The sequence below is a fragment of the Schistocerca americana genome, chromosome 3 (assembly GCF_021461395.2).
Source record: "Schistocerca americana isolate TAMUIC-IGC-003095 chromosome 3, iqSchAmer2.1, whole genome shotgun sequence".
NCBI classification, from domain to species: Eukaryota; Metazoa; Arthropoda; class Insecta; order Orthoptera; family Acrididae; genus Schistocerca; species Schistocerca americana.
Genome location: NC_060121.1, coordinates 343,341,331 through 343,359,328, shown reverse-complemented (window position 1 = coordinate 343,359,328; position 17,998 = coordinate 343,341,331). Strand labels below are relative to the sequence as shown.

The following is a 17,998-nucleotide window of genomic DNA, read 5'->3' as shown; positions in this document are numbered from 1 at the left end:
GGTTCGAATCCTGCCTCGGGCAAGCGTATGTGTGATGTCCTTAGGTTAGTTAGGTTTAAGTAGCTCTACGTTCTAGGCGACTGATGACCTCAGATGTTAAATCCCATAGTGCTCAGAGCCATTTGAACCATTTGAGCTGAACAGCGCCGCTTGAACTCTCTATGAAGTTTACGGACTGTAACAAAATGTGCGAATTTACTCACGTTATGCATTTTTGGCGTAATTCAAATGAAATAAGTCGATAAAATGTGCTATCATGCAAATTATTGCAATGTGTGCACTGACGCCAGGAAAATTATGTTATGTGGGAAGTTGCACAATTCACACCACTACCCAAGAAAAGAAATAAGAATAACCGTTGAATTACAGGCCCATGTCCCTAATGCCGATTTGGAGTAGGATTTTGGAATACACATTGTGTTCAAACATTCAGAGTTGTCTCGGAGAGAACGATTTATTGACAAACAGCCAACACGGATCCAGAAAATATCGTTCTTGTGAAACACAACTGGCTCTTTATTCTCACGTAGTAATAAGTGTAATCGACAGCGGATGTCAAATTGATTCCCTATATTTAGATTTCCAGAAGGCTTTTGACACCAGTCATCGCAAGTTACTTCGAATCAAATTGCGTGCTTGTAGAGTATCATCTCAATTGTGTGACTGAGTTCCTGTCAGAAAGGTCACAGTTCGTATAGTAAGTGACTGAATGCCATCGAGTAAAAGAGAAGTAATATATGGCGCTCCCCAACGTTGCGTTATTGCCAGCTTTAGGAGACAAACTGAGGAACCCTCTTAGATAGTTTACTTATGATGCCGCCATTAACCGTCTTATAAGTCATCAGCTGACCAAAAATATTGCAAAACTATTTAGTTATGTAAACGAAAGGAGGAGGGAGGAGAAATAATAGGGAAGGAACCATTGTCAGCTGAATCGGGATGTTATGCTGAATCAGCGGCGACGAGTGAAAAATGTGTGCCGACCCGGTATTCGAGCCTGGGATCTGCTGCCTAGTAGACAGCTGTGTTAACCACTGCGCCATCCGGACACAGTGTTTATCGCAATAGTGCGGACTATCTCGGCACGCCTCTCACGTTGCCACCTATGCGCATTCCTGAAAGGGGACTGTGGACAGATGGTGCTAGGTGGCAATGTGGGTCGGCCGGATTGTATCCGGATAACGCAGTGGTTAACACAAATGCCTACTAACATGTCCGAAGAAACAGACACCATGCATTCATGAGAAGCGGTTTAGACAAGATATTTCTATGGTGCGAAAAGTGGGAATGTACCCTAAAAAATGAGAAGTGTGAAATTATCCACATGAGTACTGAAAGAAATCTGCTAAATTTTGGTTATAGGACGAAACACACAAATCTAAGGGCTGTAGAGTGAACTACGTACTGGTTATTACAATTAAGAATAACTTAAATTGGAAGGATCATATAGGTAATCTTGTGGGGAAATCAAAGAATGCGATTTATTGGCAGAACAGAAGATGACAATACCACTAAAGGAACTGCTTGCACTACGCTACTCCACCCTATTCCGGACTATATCTGTGCGGAGTGGGATCCACGTCAGATAGTATCGAAGGAATCATAATAGTACAAAGGAGGGCAGCTCATTTTGTATTATCGCGGAACAGGTGAGAGATTGCGACGGATATGTATCCTAATTGGGCGCCAGTTATAAAAACAAAGGCGTTTTTGGATGCACTTTTGGATGCAACAGGATCTTCTCATGGAATCTCCATCATCAGCTTTCTAATCAGACTGTGAAAATATTTTGTTTGCGCTCATCTACAAACGGAAGAATGATCATCACAATAAAATAAATCAGAGCTCGAACGGAAGGATCTGATTGTTTGTTTGCCCCGCGAACTGTTTGGTAGTGGAACAATAGAGAATTAGCTTGAAGGTGGTTCTATGAAGCCTCTGCCAGGCACTTAATTGTAAATATACGTGTAAATATGTAAATCTATATGTAAATCTACATGTAAATATGCATATAATTGTGGATATACATGTAAATTAATGTCTATATTTATGCATTCATGGAACTGTTTAAATGAAATATTCGAAATATGCATTTACACCACAAATGGGAGAAACATGCAAACATGTGTGCAGCATGCATTTGCATGAAAACCAGGCTCTAGCTACGTTACTTAATGTAGTTAGTCTTTACGTTTTGCACAGCAGCGAGCATAACTAATAAAAACTAACAGTCAAATGGCGGCAATGATGCCATTCCAAGATTAGAAGAGTTATTGGCAACAACAGTGATGACTTTAAGTCGTGTAGTGGCCTCATTGTATCATTCGTGTCAGACACAAAACACGAGGGCAGTTCAATAAGTAATGGAACACATTTTTTTTCTGAAACAGTTTGTTTTATTCAGCATTGAAATACACCAGGTTATTCCCCAATCTTTTAGCTACACAACACTATTTTTCAACGTAATCTCCATTCAATGCTACGGCCTTACGCCACCTTGAAATGAGGGCCTGTATGCCTGCACGGTACCATTCCACTGGTCGATGTCGGAGCCAACGTCGTACTGCATCAATAACTTCTTCATCATCCGCGTAGTGCCTCCTACGGATTGCGTCCTTCATTGGGCCAAATTTATGGAAATCCGACGGTGCGAGATCGGGGCTGTAGGGTGCATGAGGAAGAACAGTCCACTGAAGTTTTGTGAGCTCCTCTCGGGTGCGAAGACTTGTGTGAGGTCTTGCGTTGTCATGAAGAAGGAGAAGTTCGTTCAGATTTTTGTGCCTACGAACACGCTGAAGTCGTTTCTTCAATTTCTGAAGAGTAGCACAATACACTTCAGAGTTGATCGTTTGACCATGGGGAAGGACATCGAACAGAATAACCCCTCCAGCGTCCCAGAAGACTGTAACCATGACTTTACCGGCTGAGGGTATGGCTTTAAACTTTTTCTTGGTAGGGGAGTGGGTGTGGCGCCACTCCATTGATTGCCGTTTTGTTTCAGGTTCGAAGTGATGAACCCACGTTTCATCGCCTGTAACAATCTTTGACAAGAAATTGTCACCCTCAGCCACATGACGAGCAAGCAATTCCGCACAGATGGTTCTCCTTTGCTCTTTATGGTGTTCGGTTAGACAACGAGGGACCCAGCGGGAACAAACCTTTGAATATCCCAACTGGTGAACAATTGTGACAGCACTACCAACAGAGATGTCAAGTTGAGCACTGAGTTGTTTGATGGTGATCCGTCGATCATCTCGAACGAGTGTGTTCGCACGCTCCGCCATTGCAGGAGTCACAGCTGTGCACGGCCGGCCCGCACGCGAGAGATCAGACAGTCTTGCTTGACCTTGCGGCGATGATGACACACGCTTTGCCCAACGACTCACCGTGATTTTGTCCACTGCCAGATCACCGTAGACATTCTGCAAGCGCCTATGAATATCTGAGACGCCCTGGTTTTCCGCCAAAAGAAACTCGATCACTGCCCGTTGTTCGCAACGCACATCCGTTACATACGCCATTTTAACAGCTCCGTACAGCGCTGCCACCTGTCGGAAGTCAATGAAACTATACGAGACGAAGCGGGAATGTTTGAAAATATTCCACAAGAAATTTCCGGTTTTTTCAACCAAAATTGGCCGAAAAAAAAAGTGTTGCATTACTTATTGAACTGCCCTCGTACATGATACATTAATAGGGCCTATTTCCAGTGGCCTTACAGCATCCTATGTAGGTACCCTGTGGTAGACATCCCATCTCTGATCGGTCGTTAGAGTTGAACTTAGGATGAACAAAATACGGTCTAGGTATTTAACTGCCGTTCATTAATTGCAGTGACGTCATCTGCGGTGTGGATTCTATGCAAGGTTTGCTCACCTTCTCAGAACGCTGCTGCTGGCCCCTTGTAAGTGGTAACTAAGTACGACACTGCCGCCCGCTGCATTTTCCTCGCTGGGAAGTTCCTCATTAAGCACAAGTTTTCTTTATCGCACAACTTGCGCCGCTGAATAAAGACGCTAAGTTCTCGCGCCGCAACCTCCGTCATCACCCACACCCCCGGCGCCAGGGGCTCGCAGACAGCGAGGGCGTCACAGTCACAGAGCCGGGGAGCGCACGTTCTTCGCTCCTCGCGATGCATCATTCCTGAGGTCGCGGCTGTGTTTCAGCGGCGCGAGACACCGGCGCGGGCCGCGGTCGAAGCTACAGCTCTGTAACGTGTGGGCGTGCCTGGATTTTGCGGAGTACTTTTCATCTGGGGTGACACCAGCTAGGGCATAGCTGGTGCTGCCAACTGGCCTGCGCGTCGCCCGGCACTTTGCGGTTAGCCTGTCATACTTAAAGAATCATGCGCTTACGTCAGAAACGGGGCTCGCTGCGGTGACGTCTTTCTCGCTGCAGAATCAAATACGCTCTTGACCCTAAAGGCATCCACTGTTCTATGATACATGTATCTACAACTACATAATGGAGAGTTGCTTAAATCGTACCATTTCTGAGATTTTATTTATTATAGCCTAAACAATATGTAAAAAAACTTATCTAAACAATGCCATCTATACTGAAAGGCGTTGTTCTCAGTACCTGAATAAAGACTGGAAATTCTGCACACTACACTACACTTTTTAAGTGCGGCAATAGTACAGCGTCCTTGTTTTTAAGTGCGGTAATCGCACAGAGATCATGTTGCCACTCCAATGTTGGCAATGCGAATCGATACTACGCACATTAGCCAAGTCTCGCTAAATTCTGCAACGACGTATGAGAGGCACAGCAGCGCCCTCACACTGAGGTCAATATAGTGTCGAGCATGCAATAGCTCTGCCCCGATCGAGCCTCAGTTACAGGAGTCAACATCATTGTCTAGGATCAAGTTTCTCATGGATTTGTTCATTTGAACGTGAAACATTGTCCTGCAATAGAACAATTTGTTAATCTGTACGTGAAGTGATGCATTAATAGTCAGTAATAGTTGTAACTTATCAAGCAATCCTGTACTAAAATCAGTGTAAAAATTAAGTAAATATTTTATTCATTTAAGTAATGAAGAGATCTGAATGTTTCATGTATTCTAGTTCGATGTGTTGCCTCACTGAGCAATCAAAGAACCCATGCTTGTGGCCAGACGAAAGTAGTTTCGCCTAGTCACACCGCCAAACATTTGCAAGTAGTGCAAATTAGGATTCAGGCTTCATAATTTGTACCGCTGGATGCATAAATTGTACCACCCTCATAAACTATGTTTCTGAGCATATAGATACACTATGTGATCATAAATATCAGGATGCCTGGCTAAAAATGACTTACAAGTCCGTGGCGCCCTTCATCGGTAATACCGGAATTCAGTATGGTGTTGGCCCATCCTTAGCCTTGATGACAGCTCCCAGTCTCGCAGGCATACGTTCAGTCAGGTGCTGGAAGGTTTCTTGGGGAATGGCAGCCCATTCTTGACGGAGTGCTGCAGTGAGGAGAGGTATCGATGTCGGTAGGTGAGGCCTGGCACAAAGTCGGCGTTCCAAAACATCCTAAAAGTGTTCTATAGGTTTCAGGTCAGGACTCAGCCCAGGCCAGTCCATGACAGGGATGTTATTGTCGTGTAACCACTCTGACACACGCCGTGCATTATAAACTGGTGCTCGATCGTGTTGAAAGATGCAGTCCCCATCCCAGAATTGCTCTTCAACAGTGGCAAGGAGGAAGGTGCTTAAAACATGAGTATAGGCGTGTGCTGTGATACTGCCCCGCAAAACAACAAAGGGTGCAAGCCCCCTCCATGAAAAACACGACCACACTATAACACCACCGCCTTCGAATTTTACTGTTGGCAATACACACGCTGGCAGATGACGTCCACCGGGAATTCGCCATACCCACACCCTGCCATCGGATCGCCACATTGTGTGTAGTGATGAATCACGGTACACAACATTTTTCCACCGATCAACCGTCCAATGTTTGCGCTACTTATACCAAGAGCGGCGTCGTTTGGCATTTACCTGCATTATGTGTGGCTTACGAGCAGCCGCTCGACTATGAAATCCAAGTTTTTTCACCTTACGCCTTTCATAGTACTTGCAGTGGATCCTGATGCAGTGGGAATTACTGTGTGATAATCTCGATAGATATCTGCCTATTACACATTAAGACCCTCTTCAACTGCTGGCGGTCTCTGTCAGTCAACAGATGCGGTCGGCCTGTACGCTTTTGTGCTGTGCGTGTCTCTTCACCTTTCCACTTCACTATCACATCGGAACCAGTGGACCTAGGGATGTTTAGGAGTGTGAACATATCGTATACAGATGAATGACACAAGTGACACCCAAGGACCTGACGAGTTCCGCGGAGCGCTCCATTGTGCTCTCTCACGATATTTAATGTCTACTGAGGTCGGTGATATGGATGGAGTACCTGGCAGTAGGTGGCAGCACAATGCGCTTGATATGAAAAATTTGCGGTTTTGGAGGTGTCAGAATACTTTTTATCACAATGTGTATGTACTAGTCTAATTTAAGGAACCGTTTCATATTTCACCTCTTACATCACTATTATCAGGAACTGCAGTCTTCTTTCCCGAACCCTGTACACTGTGCATGACCTCACATTTGGCATTTCACGCAGCTGATCATTTCTTCTATTCGATCTTCCGCGCACAACTCGTTATACCCATCTCTGTTCTACTAATGAATTTCTGTGGTGGCTCTGCCGCAGAGTCTCCAAAACACTTGCTGGTGACGGGTGGAGTTGTAGTTCTAGATTTCATCTCCTTTGCTTCCGTTACCTTTTTGTTTAGCACGGATTGCTCCTCAGCTCACAGGCTCCTTGGCAGGGTCTTGGAAGTTTCGTTTGGAGCTTTCATCACTTGCCTCGGATTCGACACTATTTCTTGAATGGGCACCTTCAACCCACTTTCTGACTTGGCTTCTCAGAGTTGCAATTATGGGGCAATCCGCTTTCTGCTGCTTGGTCGAACGCAATTATTCTTACGTTCGACATGCTTAAACCGAACATTAACTCTTCGGATGTATGAATAAGCTCTTTCAACTAGTTTTCAGCTTCGTTGGAAAATACTTTACTGCGGCTAAACATTTTTCTATCCCAGTCTACATTTTGATTTTATTTTCAGCATGATTACCCCTCAGCTTAGGCACATGTCAGATGCGCGCACATTCATTTAAACCGCAATCCTCATTTAGTTACATAAATGCAGTTCACCTGTGCTCCACTTTCCACAACGCCTTTCCGTTTTCATATTGCAATACAAAATAATTATTTAATTAATAACATAGGAAATCCATCACATCATGCGAGAAAGTGTTGGTTGGTTGGTTTATCGGAGGGGACCAAACAGCATGGTTATAGGTCCCATCGGATTAGGGAAGGATGGGGAGGGAAATCGACCATGCCCTTTCACAGGAACCAACCCGTCATTTGCCTGAAGCGAGTTAGGAAAATCACGGAAAACCTATATCAGGATGGCCAGACGCGAAGTTTATAGCATTGTACCGCTTTAATGTTACACTGAGGTGACAGAAATCATAGGGTTCCACCTATTACCGTGACGGCCCTCCTTTTTCGCGTAGTTGTCCAGCAACTCCATAGAGTCCATAATTGCTGAAGTGTTGCCGGTGCAAGATTTTGTGCACAAACTGACCTCTCGATTATGTCCCACAAATAGTCTGTTGGATTCATGTCGGACGATCTGGGTTGCCAAATCATTCACTCGAATTGTCCAGAATGATCTTCAAACCAAGTGAAATTGCACGAATACTGCGAAAACGTTTCATGTACGGTGTCAGAGACGAAATGCAGCTTCGTGTTCTGTCCTTGTTGTTTACGTATGACAGGACTTGGTCAACGTGAAAAAAAAATTCTTTTCAGAAACCAAGAAAAAGCGATCTTTTACTTCTTTGCGGAGAACAGGTAATGCGAAAAGAACACTTCAGTTGTACGCACAAAGATACGAAGACAGAAGGTGTTTAACGGTCATGTCATTTGTGTCATTGTTACTGGAAGGCTACAAGAACCCTACGTAGAAAGTACGAAGCTACGCTGCAACGAGAGGAACGAAATAAATAGCTTATGACCGCAGACGAGGAACTGCTTCGAGGAAAGATAAAAATTGAGAGTTTATGTTACATCGGTACAGTACGTCAGCCGGTAACGTAGATAGGTCGGAAGTGCGTGCGCAAGTACAAGTGAGTTTGCACGAATGTGGGTCGCGATTTAATCAAGCAAAGGTGTGCTAAGATGATACGAATTAGTTTCGAAATTTACCTCAGGTTATATTTTTAAATAATACATACAGCTGAAGGGAAGTATTAGTTGTTCAATGATGTTTACAACTTTAGCAAAGATAGAGACCGCGTATTCCTGCCTCCCTTGGCACTTGTGTTTAGAAATTCGTATAACGATATTTTGCGAACGTTTCACTGCGCACGTTAACAAAGCTATATTACAAAGTTATATTTCAAAGAGTTTTAGAATTAAAAAAAAAGCACGCCGTCTTCAGGCCACGAGTGGCCTAATGGGACCATCCGACCGCCGTGTCATCCTCAGAGGAGGATGCGGATAGGAGGGGCGTGGGGTCAGCACACCGCTCTCCAGGGAATGTCGTTAAAAATCTTACTTCGTTCAGTTTGAAGGAAAAGATGGTTCTATACGTCGCTAGGTGAAAAAGATACTAGCGTTGCCAATACAGTGAAATTACGTCATTTTTGTGTGCTATTATTTGCGGATAATTTTCGTTTCAAAATCTACAAACTTTTACGAAATATTCGGATGATTCGAATTGCATGGTGCACCCTATAAGTATAGATTGAGTCGCATAAGAGTTTTCTATGGCCCTAGATCCACAATGAAAAAAATGCCAATCAATATTATTTGTCAAATTGTGCTGTATTTGAGGTCCGTAATGTGTCATGGTTTTATGGATTTTTATGCCTTCTATGTGGTGACATTTATAGTGTACAGAAAAATAAAGTAAGTCTAGATAACGCTGAAAAGGGTCGAAAAGCTATGTATCATATTTTCACACAAACCATTATTTACATAGCTGTCATCACTCTTTGGTAGCTCACTAATGACAAGACGGAAGAACATAAAACTAATTCATATCTACAACGACGTAATTCTAAATCTGCGTGGAGCTGCTTCTTAATAACGAAATGCCTTAGTCGTAAAATGAAGAAGGAAAGAAAAAGACTGAAAGAGGTTCATAACTTTCGAAATTAAAGTACTTCCATAGGACTTGGTTGGCTGATCTTCTTGGAAAATGACGTCGAGCGAATTTAACTGTTCAAATGTGTGTGAACTCTTATGGGACTTAACTGCTAAGGTCATCAGTCCCTAAGCTTACACACTACTTAACCTAAATTATCCTAAGGGCAAACACACACACCCATGCCCGAGGAAGGACTCGAACCTCCGCCGGGACCAGCCGCACAGCCTATGACTGCAGCGCCTAAGACCGCTCGGCTAATCCCGCACGGCCGAATTTAACTCACCCGTCTATATGCGTATCAGGGCGGTACTGTCAACAGGAACTAGGAAGTGTCCTCCTTAGCTGCTTGTCATGACATCTACTTGTTCTTGTCAGTGGCGGTTTTTGCCGTCGTTACGTCAATCAAAAAGCCGGACATAAATATTGTGTAGTCCACTGGTAAAACAAAAAGCGAAACAGCAATTCCCATATTCAAACTATCTGCACTTTCTGAAGCCGATTTCTCCACACACACACACACACACACACACACACACACACACACACATATATATATATATATATATATATATATATATATATATATATATATATGTTTATAAGTTATACTCAATAATTAAAACTGACAGTGGTGAAAAATTAACAATCACAGATACAAAACGTTTCAGTGGCCGTGAGAGCCGTTAATGTATTGTTCTTACGAGGCGCCAGTAGGTTCAGTATGAAGTAAAATGTATTTGAAATGTAAACTTTAGAATTAATTCATGATATATGTCACTTTTAGCTTTTAATTATGGTACACCGCACATATACATAATCTGATGTTAAATCTCCTGAGTCTTTAGGCCCCATCACATTCCTCTCCAAACTTCCTTTAATGCTCGACATTTTGTGCCCTCTACTGATATTTTCAGTACTCCACTTGAGTACCTGAATGACAGAATACATAGCCACTCAGTGGCACCAGTGGAATCTTGAAGAGCATACCAGCACAATTATCGAAACGTCGGATATTGAAGAAGTTTGATGGGATATACTGCATGACGGAACTCGATAGATTTTATCACTAATGGCAACAGCCACGAAAACATATGGTGAAAGTTACTGTTCATCTGAATTTTCATTTTATGCCTACAAAATTTGCCTCAAATCTCAAGTTCATCTTTGCAGTGCTTTGCATGTTCGTACTGCGAGTACAATCAGCTTCGACTAGTCGAAAGAAGCCCTTTGAGAGATCTATGTATGTCTCCACCGATACATTTCGTATATTTGGAGGCTTGCGTGGGATATCAGACAAGGGGAAATATACAACGATGTGAAACGAAATCGAATACTTTCCACTGCCAACAAAATGTAGCAAGCTCACTAAAATTAACTACACTGAAGTGACAAAAAGTAACGTTATACCTCCTAGTATTGTGTCGGACCCCCTTTTGTCCGGTGTAATGAAACATCGGGTGGCATGGACTGAACAAGTCGTCGAACGTCCCCTGCAGAAATGCTGAGCCATGCGGTCTCCATTGTCGTCCATAATTGAGAATGTGTTGAGTGTGCAAGATGTTGTGCACGAACTGACCTCTGTATTATTTCCCATAAATGTTCGCGGGGATTCATGATGGGCGATGTGAGTGGCCAAATCATCAACTCGAATTGACCAGAATGTTCTTCAAGCCAATGGTGAACGTGAACAGTGGTCCAGTGACATGACGTCGTTGTTTGGAAACATGAACACAGTAATGGCCGTAAATGGTCTCCAAGTAGCCGAACACAACCATTTACTGTCAAAGATCGGTTCAATTGGATCTGACAACCCAGTGCTTTCCATGTAATCACAGACCACACCACCATGGAGCCACTGCCACCTTATACAATGCCTTATTGATAACGTGGGTCCATGTATTCATGGGATCTGCGCCAGTCTCGAACCCTACCATCAGGTCTTACCAACTGAAATCGGGACTCAATTGACCATGCCATTGTTTTCCAGTCGTGTAGGGCCCAATCGATATGGTCATGAGCACAGGAGAGGTACTGCAGGCGATGTCATGCTGTTAGCAAAGATCGTCTGCTGCCATACACCATCAGCACCAAATTTCGCAGCACGTCCCACATTGATTTCTGAGGCTATTTTGCGCAGTGTTGCTTGTCTGTTAGAACTGACAACTCTATGCAAACACCGCTGCTCTCGGTCGTTTACTGAAGGCCGTCGTCCACTGCGTTCTCCGTGAGAGGTATTGCCTGAAAAGTAGTATTCTCGACACACTCTTGACTCTTCGGATCTCGGAATATTGTGTTCCCTAACGATTTACGAAATGAAATGTTCCATGCATCTAGGTCCAACTACAATCTCGCGTTCGAAGTCTATTAGTTTCCCCTGTGCGTCCATAATCAAATGTTCAAATGTGTGTGAAATCTTATGGGACTTAACTGCTAAGGTCATCAGTCCCTAAGCTTACACACTACTTAACCTAAATTATCCTAAGGACAAACACACACACCCATGCCCGAGGGAGGACTCGAACCTCCGCCGCGACCAGCCGCACAGTCCAGGACTGCAGCGCCCCAGACCGCTCGGCTAATTCCGCGCGGCCGGCCATAATCACGTCGGAAATCTTTTTACATGTGTCACGTGAGTACACAGCTCTGAGTACACAGCTCCGCCGATGGACCGCTCTTTTATACCGTGTGTATGCGATAGTACCGCCATCAGTAAATGTGTGTATCACTATCCCATGACTTTTGTCAGATGCGTGAATCACATAATCGTAACAGAGCTGAAGCAAAAGCGCAAAGAGATATGTGAGGGTCAACGTTTTCCTACTGTTATGCCAGTAAGTTGTCATTCATGTCGTCCGCTCAGAGGTCTGGCTGCTGCACAAGACGCCTGCTGCTGTGTTGCAGGGGCGTGCCAGTTCCCGGGAGGGTGGACGGGCCGCTGGTTCCAGTCGGGTGTGCCGAACCTCATCACCGTCAACGCGTCCGTGCTCGAGACCAAGGGCCGCTGCGTGGACACCGACGGCGTCGACAAGTTCCTCGTTGAAGACAGGTGAGGAGCGCGCCGCTACTCGCTGCGATCTCTCACTAACTTTCCCTGCAGCACGCACAGTGACATTTCGTTTATGTGATATTACGCGCGATGCTGCTGACCCGTTATATGTACATCTATGACTACATCAAGGATTGGACCTTTTGGTCAGTTCCGTCTCCTTCAAAATTGGTCGAGGCATCTCTTCATTGACCTTGATTTATATTGTTTCATGGCTTTAGTGATTATTCCATCTGGTGTATGGTCTTTATGTTCTTCCTATGTCAACTGATATTGTTTTTTTAAGTAAATTATGTTCTGAATACTTACTTCAGCTCGGATGTCATCATTTCTCTTTTTAGCCGTTTATAAGTGAATATCGGGGTTTTAACGCTTTATAATATTTATTACATTAAACTTACAGTTACAAATGATATGTCAAATGAAAGAGCAACTCAACCAGTTTTACCAAGAACCTTATAAATGTTCAATGTGAGCACCATTTGTCACACGGCACACAAAAAGTCTATAGCCGTGCGCTGGATAGGCCGCAAGGGGGCACAATGACAGGGCTTACTTTCCATGGCCTCCACGTTCACCCAACCTAACGCCATGCGATTTTTTTCCTTTGGGGCTTTATTAAGGATCGTGCGTACATGCCTCCGCTATCAGAAGGCCTCCCTAAATTAAGAAATCGGATAGAAGCAGCTGTCACTACAATCAGTAAAACACTTATCAACGTTTGGGAAGAATTCGGCTATAGACTTGATGTGAGCCGTGTGACAAATGGTTCTCACATTGAACATTTACAAAGATCTTGGTAAAACTGTCTGAGTTTCTCTTTCATTTAACATATCATTTATAGCTGTTAGTTTAATATAATAAATATTATAAAGAGTTAAAACCTCTGTATTCATTTATAAACACCCTGTATATCCATGAAGATATATAAGGAAATTCGTTTCACATACCTCTTTTCTCTTTTCATCCCTCTCCTTAGTAGGCCAGTTTTCGCATCCATAGAGCAGAGCTGATATAGTCATAACCTTATTTTTATTGGTCATCAGTCTACTGACTGGTTTGATGCGGCCCGCCACGAATTCCTTTCCTGTCCTAACCTCTTCATCTCAGCGTAGCACTTGCAACCTACGTCCTCAATTATTTGCTTGACGTATTCCAATCTCTGTCTTCCTCTACAGTTTTTGCCCTCTACAAAAATGGTTCAAATGGCTCTGAGCACTATGGGACTCAACATCTTAGGTCATAAGTCCCCTAGAACTTAGAACTACTTAAACCTAACTAACCTAAGGACATCACTCACACCCATGCTCGAGGCAGGATTCGAACCTGCGACCGTAGCAGCCCCGCGGTTCCGGACTGCAGCGCCAGAACCGCACGGCCACCGCGGGCGGCTTTGCCCTCTACAGCTCCCTCTAGTACCATGGAAGTCATTCCCTCATGTCTTAGCAGATGTCCTATCATCCTGTCCCTTCTCCTTATCAGTGTTTTCCACATATTCCTTTCCTCTCCGATTCTGCGTAGAACCTCCTCATTCCTTCCTTATCAGTCCACCTAATTTTCAACATTCGTCTATAGCACCACATCTCAAATGCTTCGATTCTCTTCTGTTCCGGTTTTCACCAGGCCATGATTCACTACCATACAATGCTGTACTCCAGACGTACATCCTCAGAAACTTCTTCCTCAAATTAAGGCCGGTATTTGATATTAGTAGAATTCTCTTGACCAGAAATGCCTTCTTTGCCACAGCGAGTCTGCTTTTGATGTCCTCCTTGCTCCGTCCGTCATTGGTTATTTTACTGCCTAGGTAGCAGAATTCCTTAACTTCATTGACTTCGTGACCATCAATTCTGATGTTAAGTTTCTCGCTGTTCTCATTTCTACTACTTCTCATTACCTTCGTCTTTCTCCGATTTACTCATTAGACTGTTCATTCCGTTTAGCAGATCATTTAATTGTTCTTCACTTTCACTCAGGATAGCAATGTCATCAGCGAATCGTATCATTGATATCCTTTCACCTTGTATTTTAATTCCACTCCTGAACCTTTCTTTTATTTCCATCATTGCTTCCTCGATGTACAGATTGAAGAGTAGGGGTGAAAGGCTACAGTCTTGTCTTACACCCTTCTTAATACGAGCACTTCGTTCTTGATCGTCCACTCTTATTATTCCCTCTTGGTTGGTGTACATATTGTATATGACCCGTCTCTCCCTATAGCTTACCCCTACTTTTTTTCAGAATCTCGAACAGCTTGCACCATTTTATGTTGTCGAACGCTTTTTTCAGGTCGACAAATCCTATGAAAGTGTCTTGATTTTTTTTTTTAGCCTTGCTTCCATTATTAGCCGTAACGTCAGAATTGCCTCTCTCGTCCCTTTACGTTTCCTAAAGCCAAACTGATCGTCACCTAGCGCATTATCAATTTTCTTTTCCATTCGTCTGTATATTATTCTTGTAAGCAGCTTCGATGCATGAGCTGTTAAGCTGATTGTGCGATAATTTTCGCACTTGTCAGCTCTTGCCGTCTTCGGAATTGTGTGGATGATGCTTTTCCGAAAGTCAGATGGTATGTCGCCAGACTCATATATTCTACACACCAACGTGAATAGTCGTTTTGTTGCCACTTCCCCCAATGATTTTAGAAATTCTGATGGAATGTTATCTATCCCTTCTGCCTTATTTGACCGTAAGTCCTCCAAAGCTCTTTTAAATTCCGATTCTAATACTGGATCCCCTATCTCTTCTAAATCGACTCCTGTTTCTTCTTCTATCACATCAGACAAATCTTCACCCTCATAGAGGCTTTCAATGTATTCTTTCCACCTATCTGCTCTCTCCTCTGCATTTAACAGTGGGATTCCAGTTGCACTCTTAATCTTACCACCGTTGCTTTTAATGTCACCAAAGGTTGTTTTGACTTTCCTGTATGCTGAGTCTGTCCTTCCAACAATAATATCTTTTTCGATGTCTTCACATTTTTCCTGCAGCCATTTCGTCTTAGCTTCCCTGCACTTCCTATTTTTCATTCCTCAGCGACTTGTATTTCTGTATTCCTGATTTTCCCGGAACATGTTTGTACTTCCTCCTTTCATCAATCCACTGAGTATTTCTTCTGTTACCCATGGTTTCTTCGCAGCTACCTTCTTTGTAGCTATGTTTTCCTTCCCAACTTCTGTGATGGCCCTTTTTAGAGACGTCCATTCCTCTTCAACTGTACTGCCTACTGCGCTATTCCTTATTGCTCTATCCCACTTATTTGTGTATTGATTCTTCCTGACTAATGTCTTGAACTTCAGCTTACTCTTCATCACTACTATATTGTGATCTGAATCTATATCTGCTCCTGGGTACGCCTTACAATCCAGTCTCTGATTTCGGAATCTGTGTCTGACCGTGATGTAATCTAATTGAAATCTTCCCGTGTCTCCCGGCCTTTTCCAAGCATACCTCCTCCTCTTGTGATTCTTGAACAGGGTATTCGCTATTACTAGCTGAAACTTGTTACACAACTCAATTAGTCTTTCTCCTCTTTCATTCCTTGTCCCAAGCCCATATTCTCCTGTAACCTTTTCTTCTACTCCTTCCCCTACAACTGCATTCCAGTCGCCCATGACTATTAGATTTTCGTCCCTCTTTACGTACTGCATTACCCTTTCAATATCCTCATACACTTTCTCTATCTGTTCATCTTCAGCTTGCGACGTCGGCATGTATACCTGAACAATCGTTGTCGGTGTTGGTCTGCTGTCGATTCTGATTAGAACAACCCGGTCACTGAACTGTTCGCAGTAACACACCCTCTGCCCTACCTTCCTATTCATAACGAATCCTACACCTGTTATACCATTTTCTGCTGCTGTTGATATTACCCGATACTCGTCTGACCAGAAATCCTTGTCTTCTTTCCACTTCACTTCACTGACCCCTACTATATCTAGATTGAGCCTTTGCATTTCCCTTTTCAGATTTTCCAGTTTCCCTACCACGTTCAAGCTTTTGACATTCCACGCCCCGACTCGTAGAACGTTATCCTTTCGTTGATTATTCAACGTTTTTTCTCATGGTAACCTCCCCCTTGGCAGTCCCCTCCCGGAGATCCGAATGGGGGACTCTTCCGGAATCTTTTGCCAATGGAGAGATCATCATGACACTTCTTCAATTACAGGCCACATGTACTGTGGATACACGTTACGTGTCTTTAATGCAGTGGTTTCCATTGCCTTCTGCATCCTCATGTCGTTGATCATTGCTGATTCTTCCGCCTTTAGGGGCAATTTCCCAACCCTAGGACAAGAGAGTGCCCTGAACCTCTATCCGCTCCCGCCCTCTTTGACAAGGCCGTTGGCAGAATGAGGTTGACTTCTTATGCCGGAAGTCTTCGGCCGCCAATGCTGATTATTTATCAAAATTTAGGCAGTGGCGGGGATCGAACCCGGGACCGAAGACGTTTTTGATTATGAATCAAGACGCTACCCCCTTTTTTCAAAAGAAAACAAAGACACCAATTATACTGGTTTCTCCTTCCAGTAAACAAAAATGAATCTCCTTCGGGCTTTTTGGCGAAGAAGCAATCTTTTGGAACAAAAAAGGTTTCTCAAAGCCTAAATCAAATTTCTTTTTCCTTTAAGAACAAATTTTGAGGTATAATAAGCTATTTTTTTAATCAAAGTCGTCGTGCGACTTGTAGCTAAAGACCATTTCTTACAGGAGCTCCTGAAGTGTCTCCGCCTACAGCATGCCAGCTCGTCCAAACCTGTCTTCTCATGGCGTAGGCGTGGGTTCTGGGTAGCAGATCTATTCAGTTCGGTTCGGGTTATACAGTTTTCAGCTTCTCAGGGCTTGGTCGTTCCAGCTACTAGGTGGGTCATCGAAAGTGCTCCGTAAGAAATTGGAAAAATATTGCTTATAGCGTGGGTTGCGTATCAGGACGCAGTGTTGTTCGTTGAGATAAGTCCAATATCCTATCGTAGACTTGTCGCCAGAAGTAAAAAGATAGCGAATCGTGTGGCCACAGATCCAATTCACAGAGTGAGTTTTGGTGGAGGTGTAGAAAGTCTTATCGGGGTACAAAACCATGTGGACGTCGATCTGAGCCGGTGTCTGGCGAGTAAGAAACGCCAAAATTCGCCGCGCGAGTGTCCAGACTTCGAACGCTGTGCCACAGTGGAACCGGTGGACATCCGTGTCATCCACTCCACAGTGGGTGCAGAGGGATGAAACGGTGAGATGGATGCGGTGCAGACGATCTCGGTTAACTTGTTTGCCATTCACAGTGATGTACCACGCTGATTGAACGTCTGATTCGAGAAAACGCTCATGGATCGCCTTCCATATGTGTCGCCACACGTACTGTGGATACTTATGTTCGATGGGGTTGGACGGGCGGAACTGTTGTAACGATTCGGAGACTGTTTTCGTGAGGTACAAACGTGTAAGTGGTAAGGACCGGTAGATATAACTGAACTCCAGGAAAAATCGTTGGATGTAATAAAAGGGGGTTGGAATGGTTGATACTAGTACTGGGGCGGACAAGGAGGCCGGTGCAAAGTTGTGAAGCAGGAGGCTAGTAAGACTCTGCGGGCAACGATGCCAAAGTTTTAGTTGGGAGCGGACGTATGTGCCTTGACACGAGTCTGCACGTGTATGAATCCCACCCCGCCACGATCTCGTGGCAGTGCAAGGGATTCATACTGCACCTTGAATAACATCCCCGAGCTGACGAAGGAGCCGAA

General features: G+C 43.9%; 1 protein-coding gene across 1 annotated transcript in view; it reads left to right on the top strand.

Moving 5' to 3' along the window:
- The window catches only part of LOC124606071, an 877,896-nt gene that overhangs the window by 779,897 nt on the left and 80,001 nt on the right, over window positions 1–17,998 (top strand). The window contains exon 3 of the mRNA XM_047138035.1: window positions 12,119–12,263. Coding sequence (XP_046993991.1) covers window positions 12,119–12,263 — 145 coding nt within the window. The remainder of the gene's footprint in view (window positions 1–12,118; window positions 12,264–17,998) is intronic.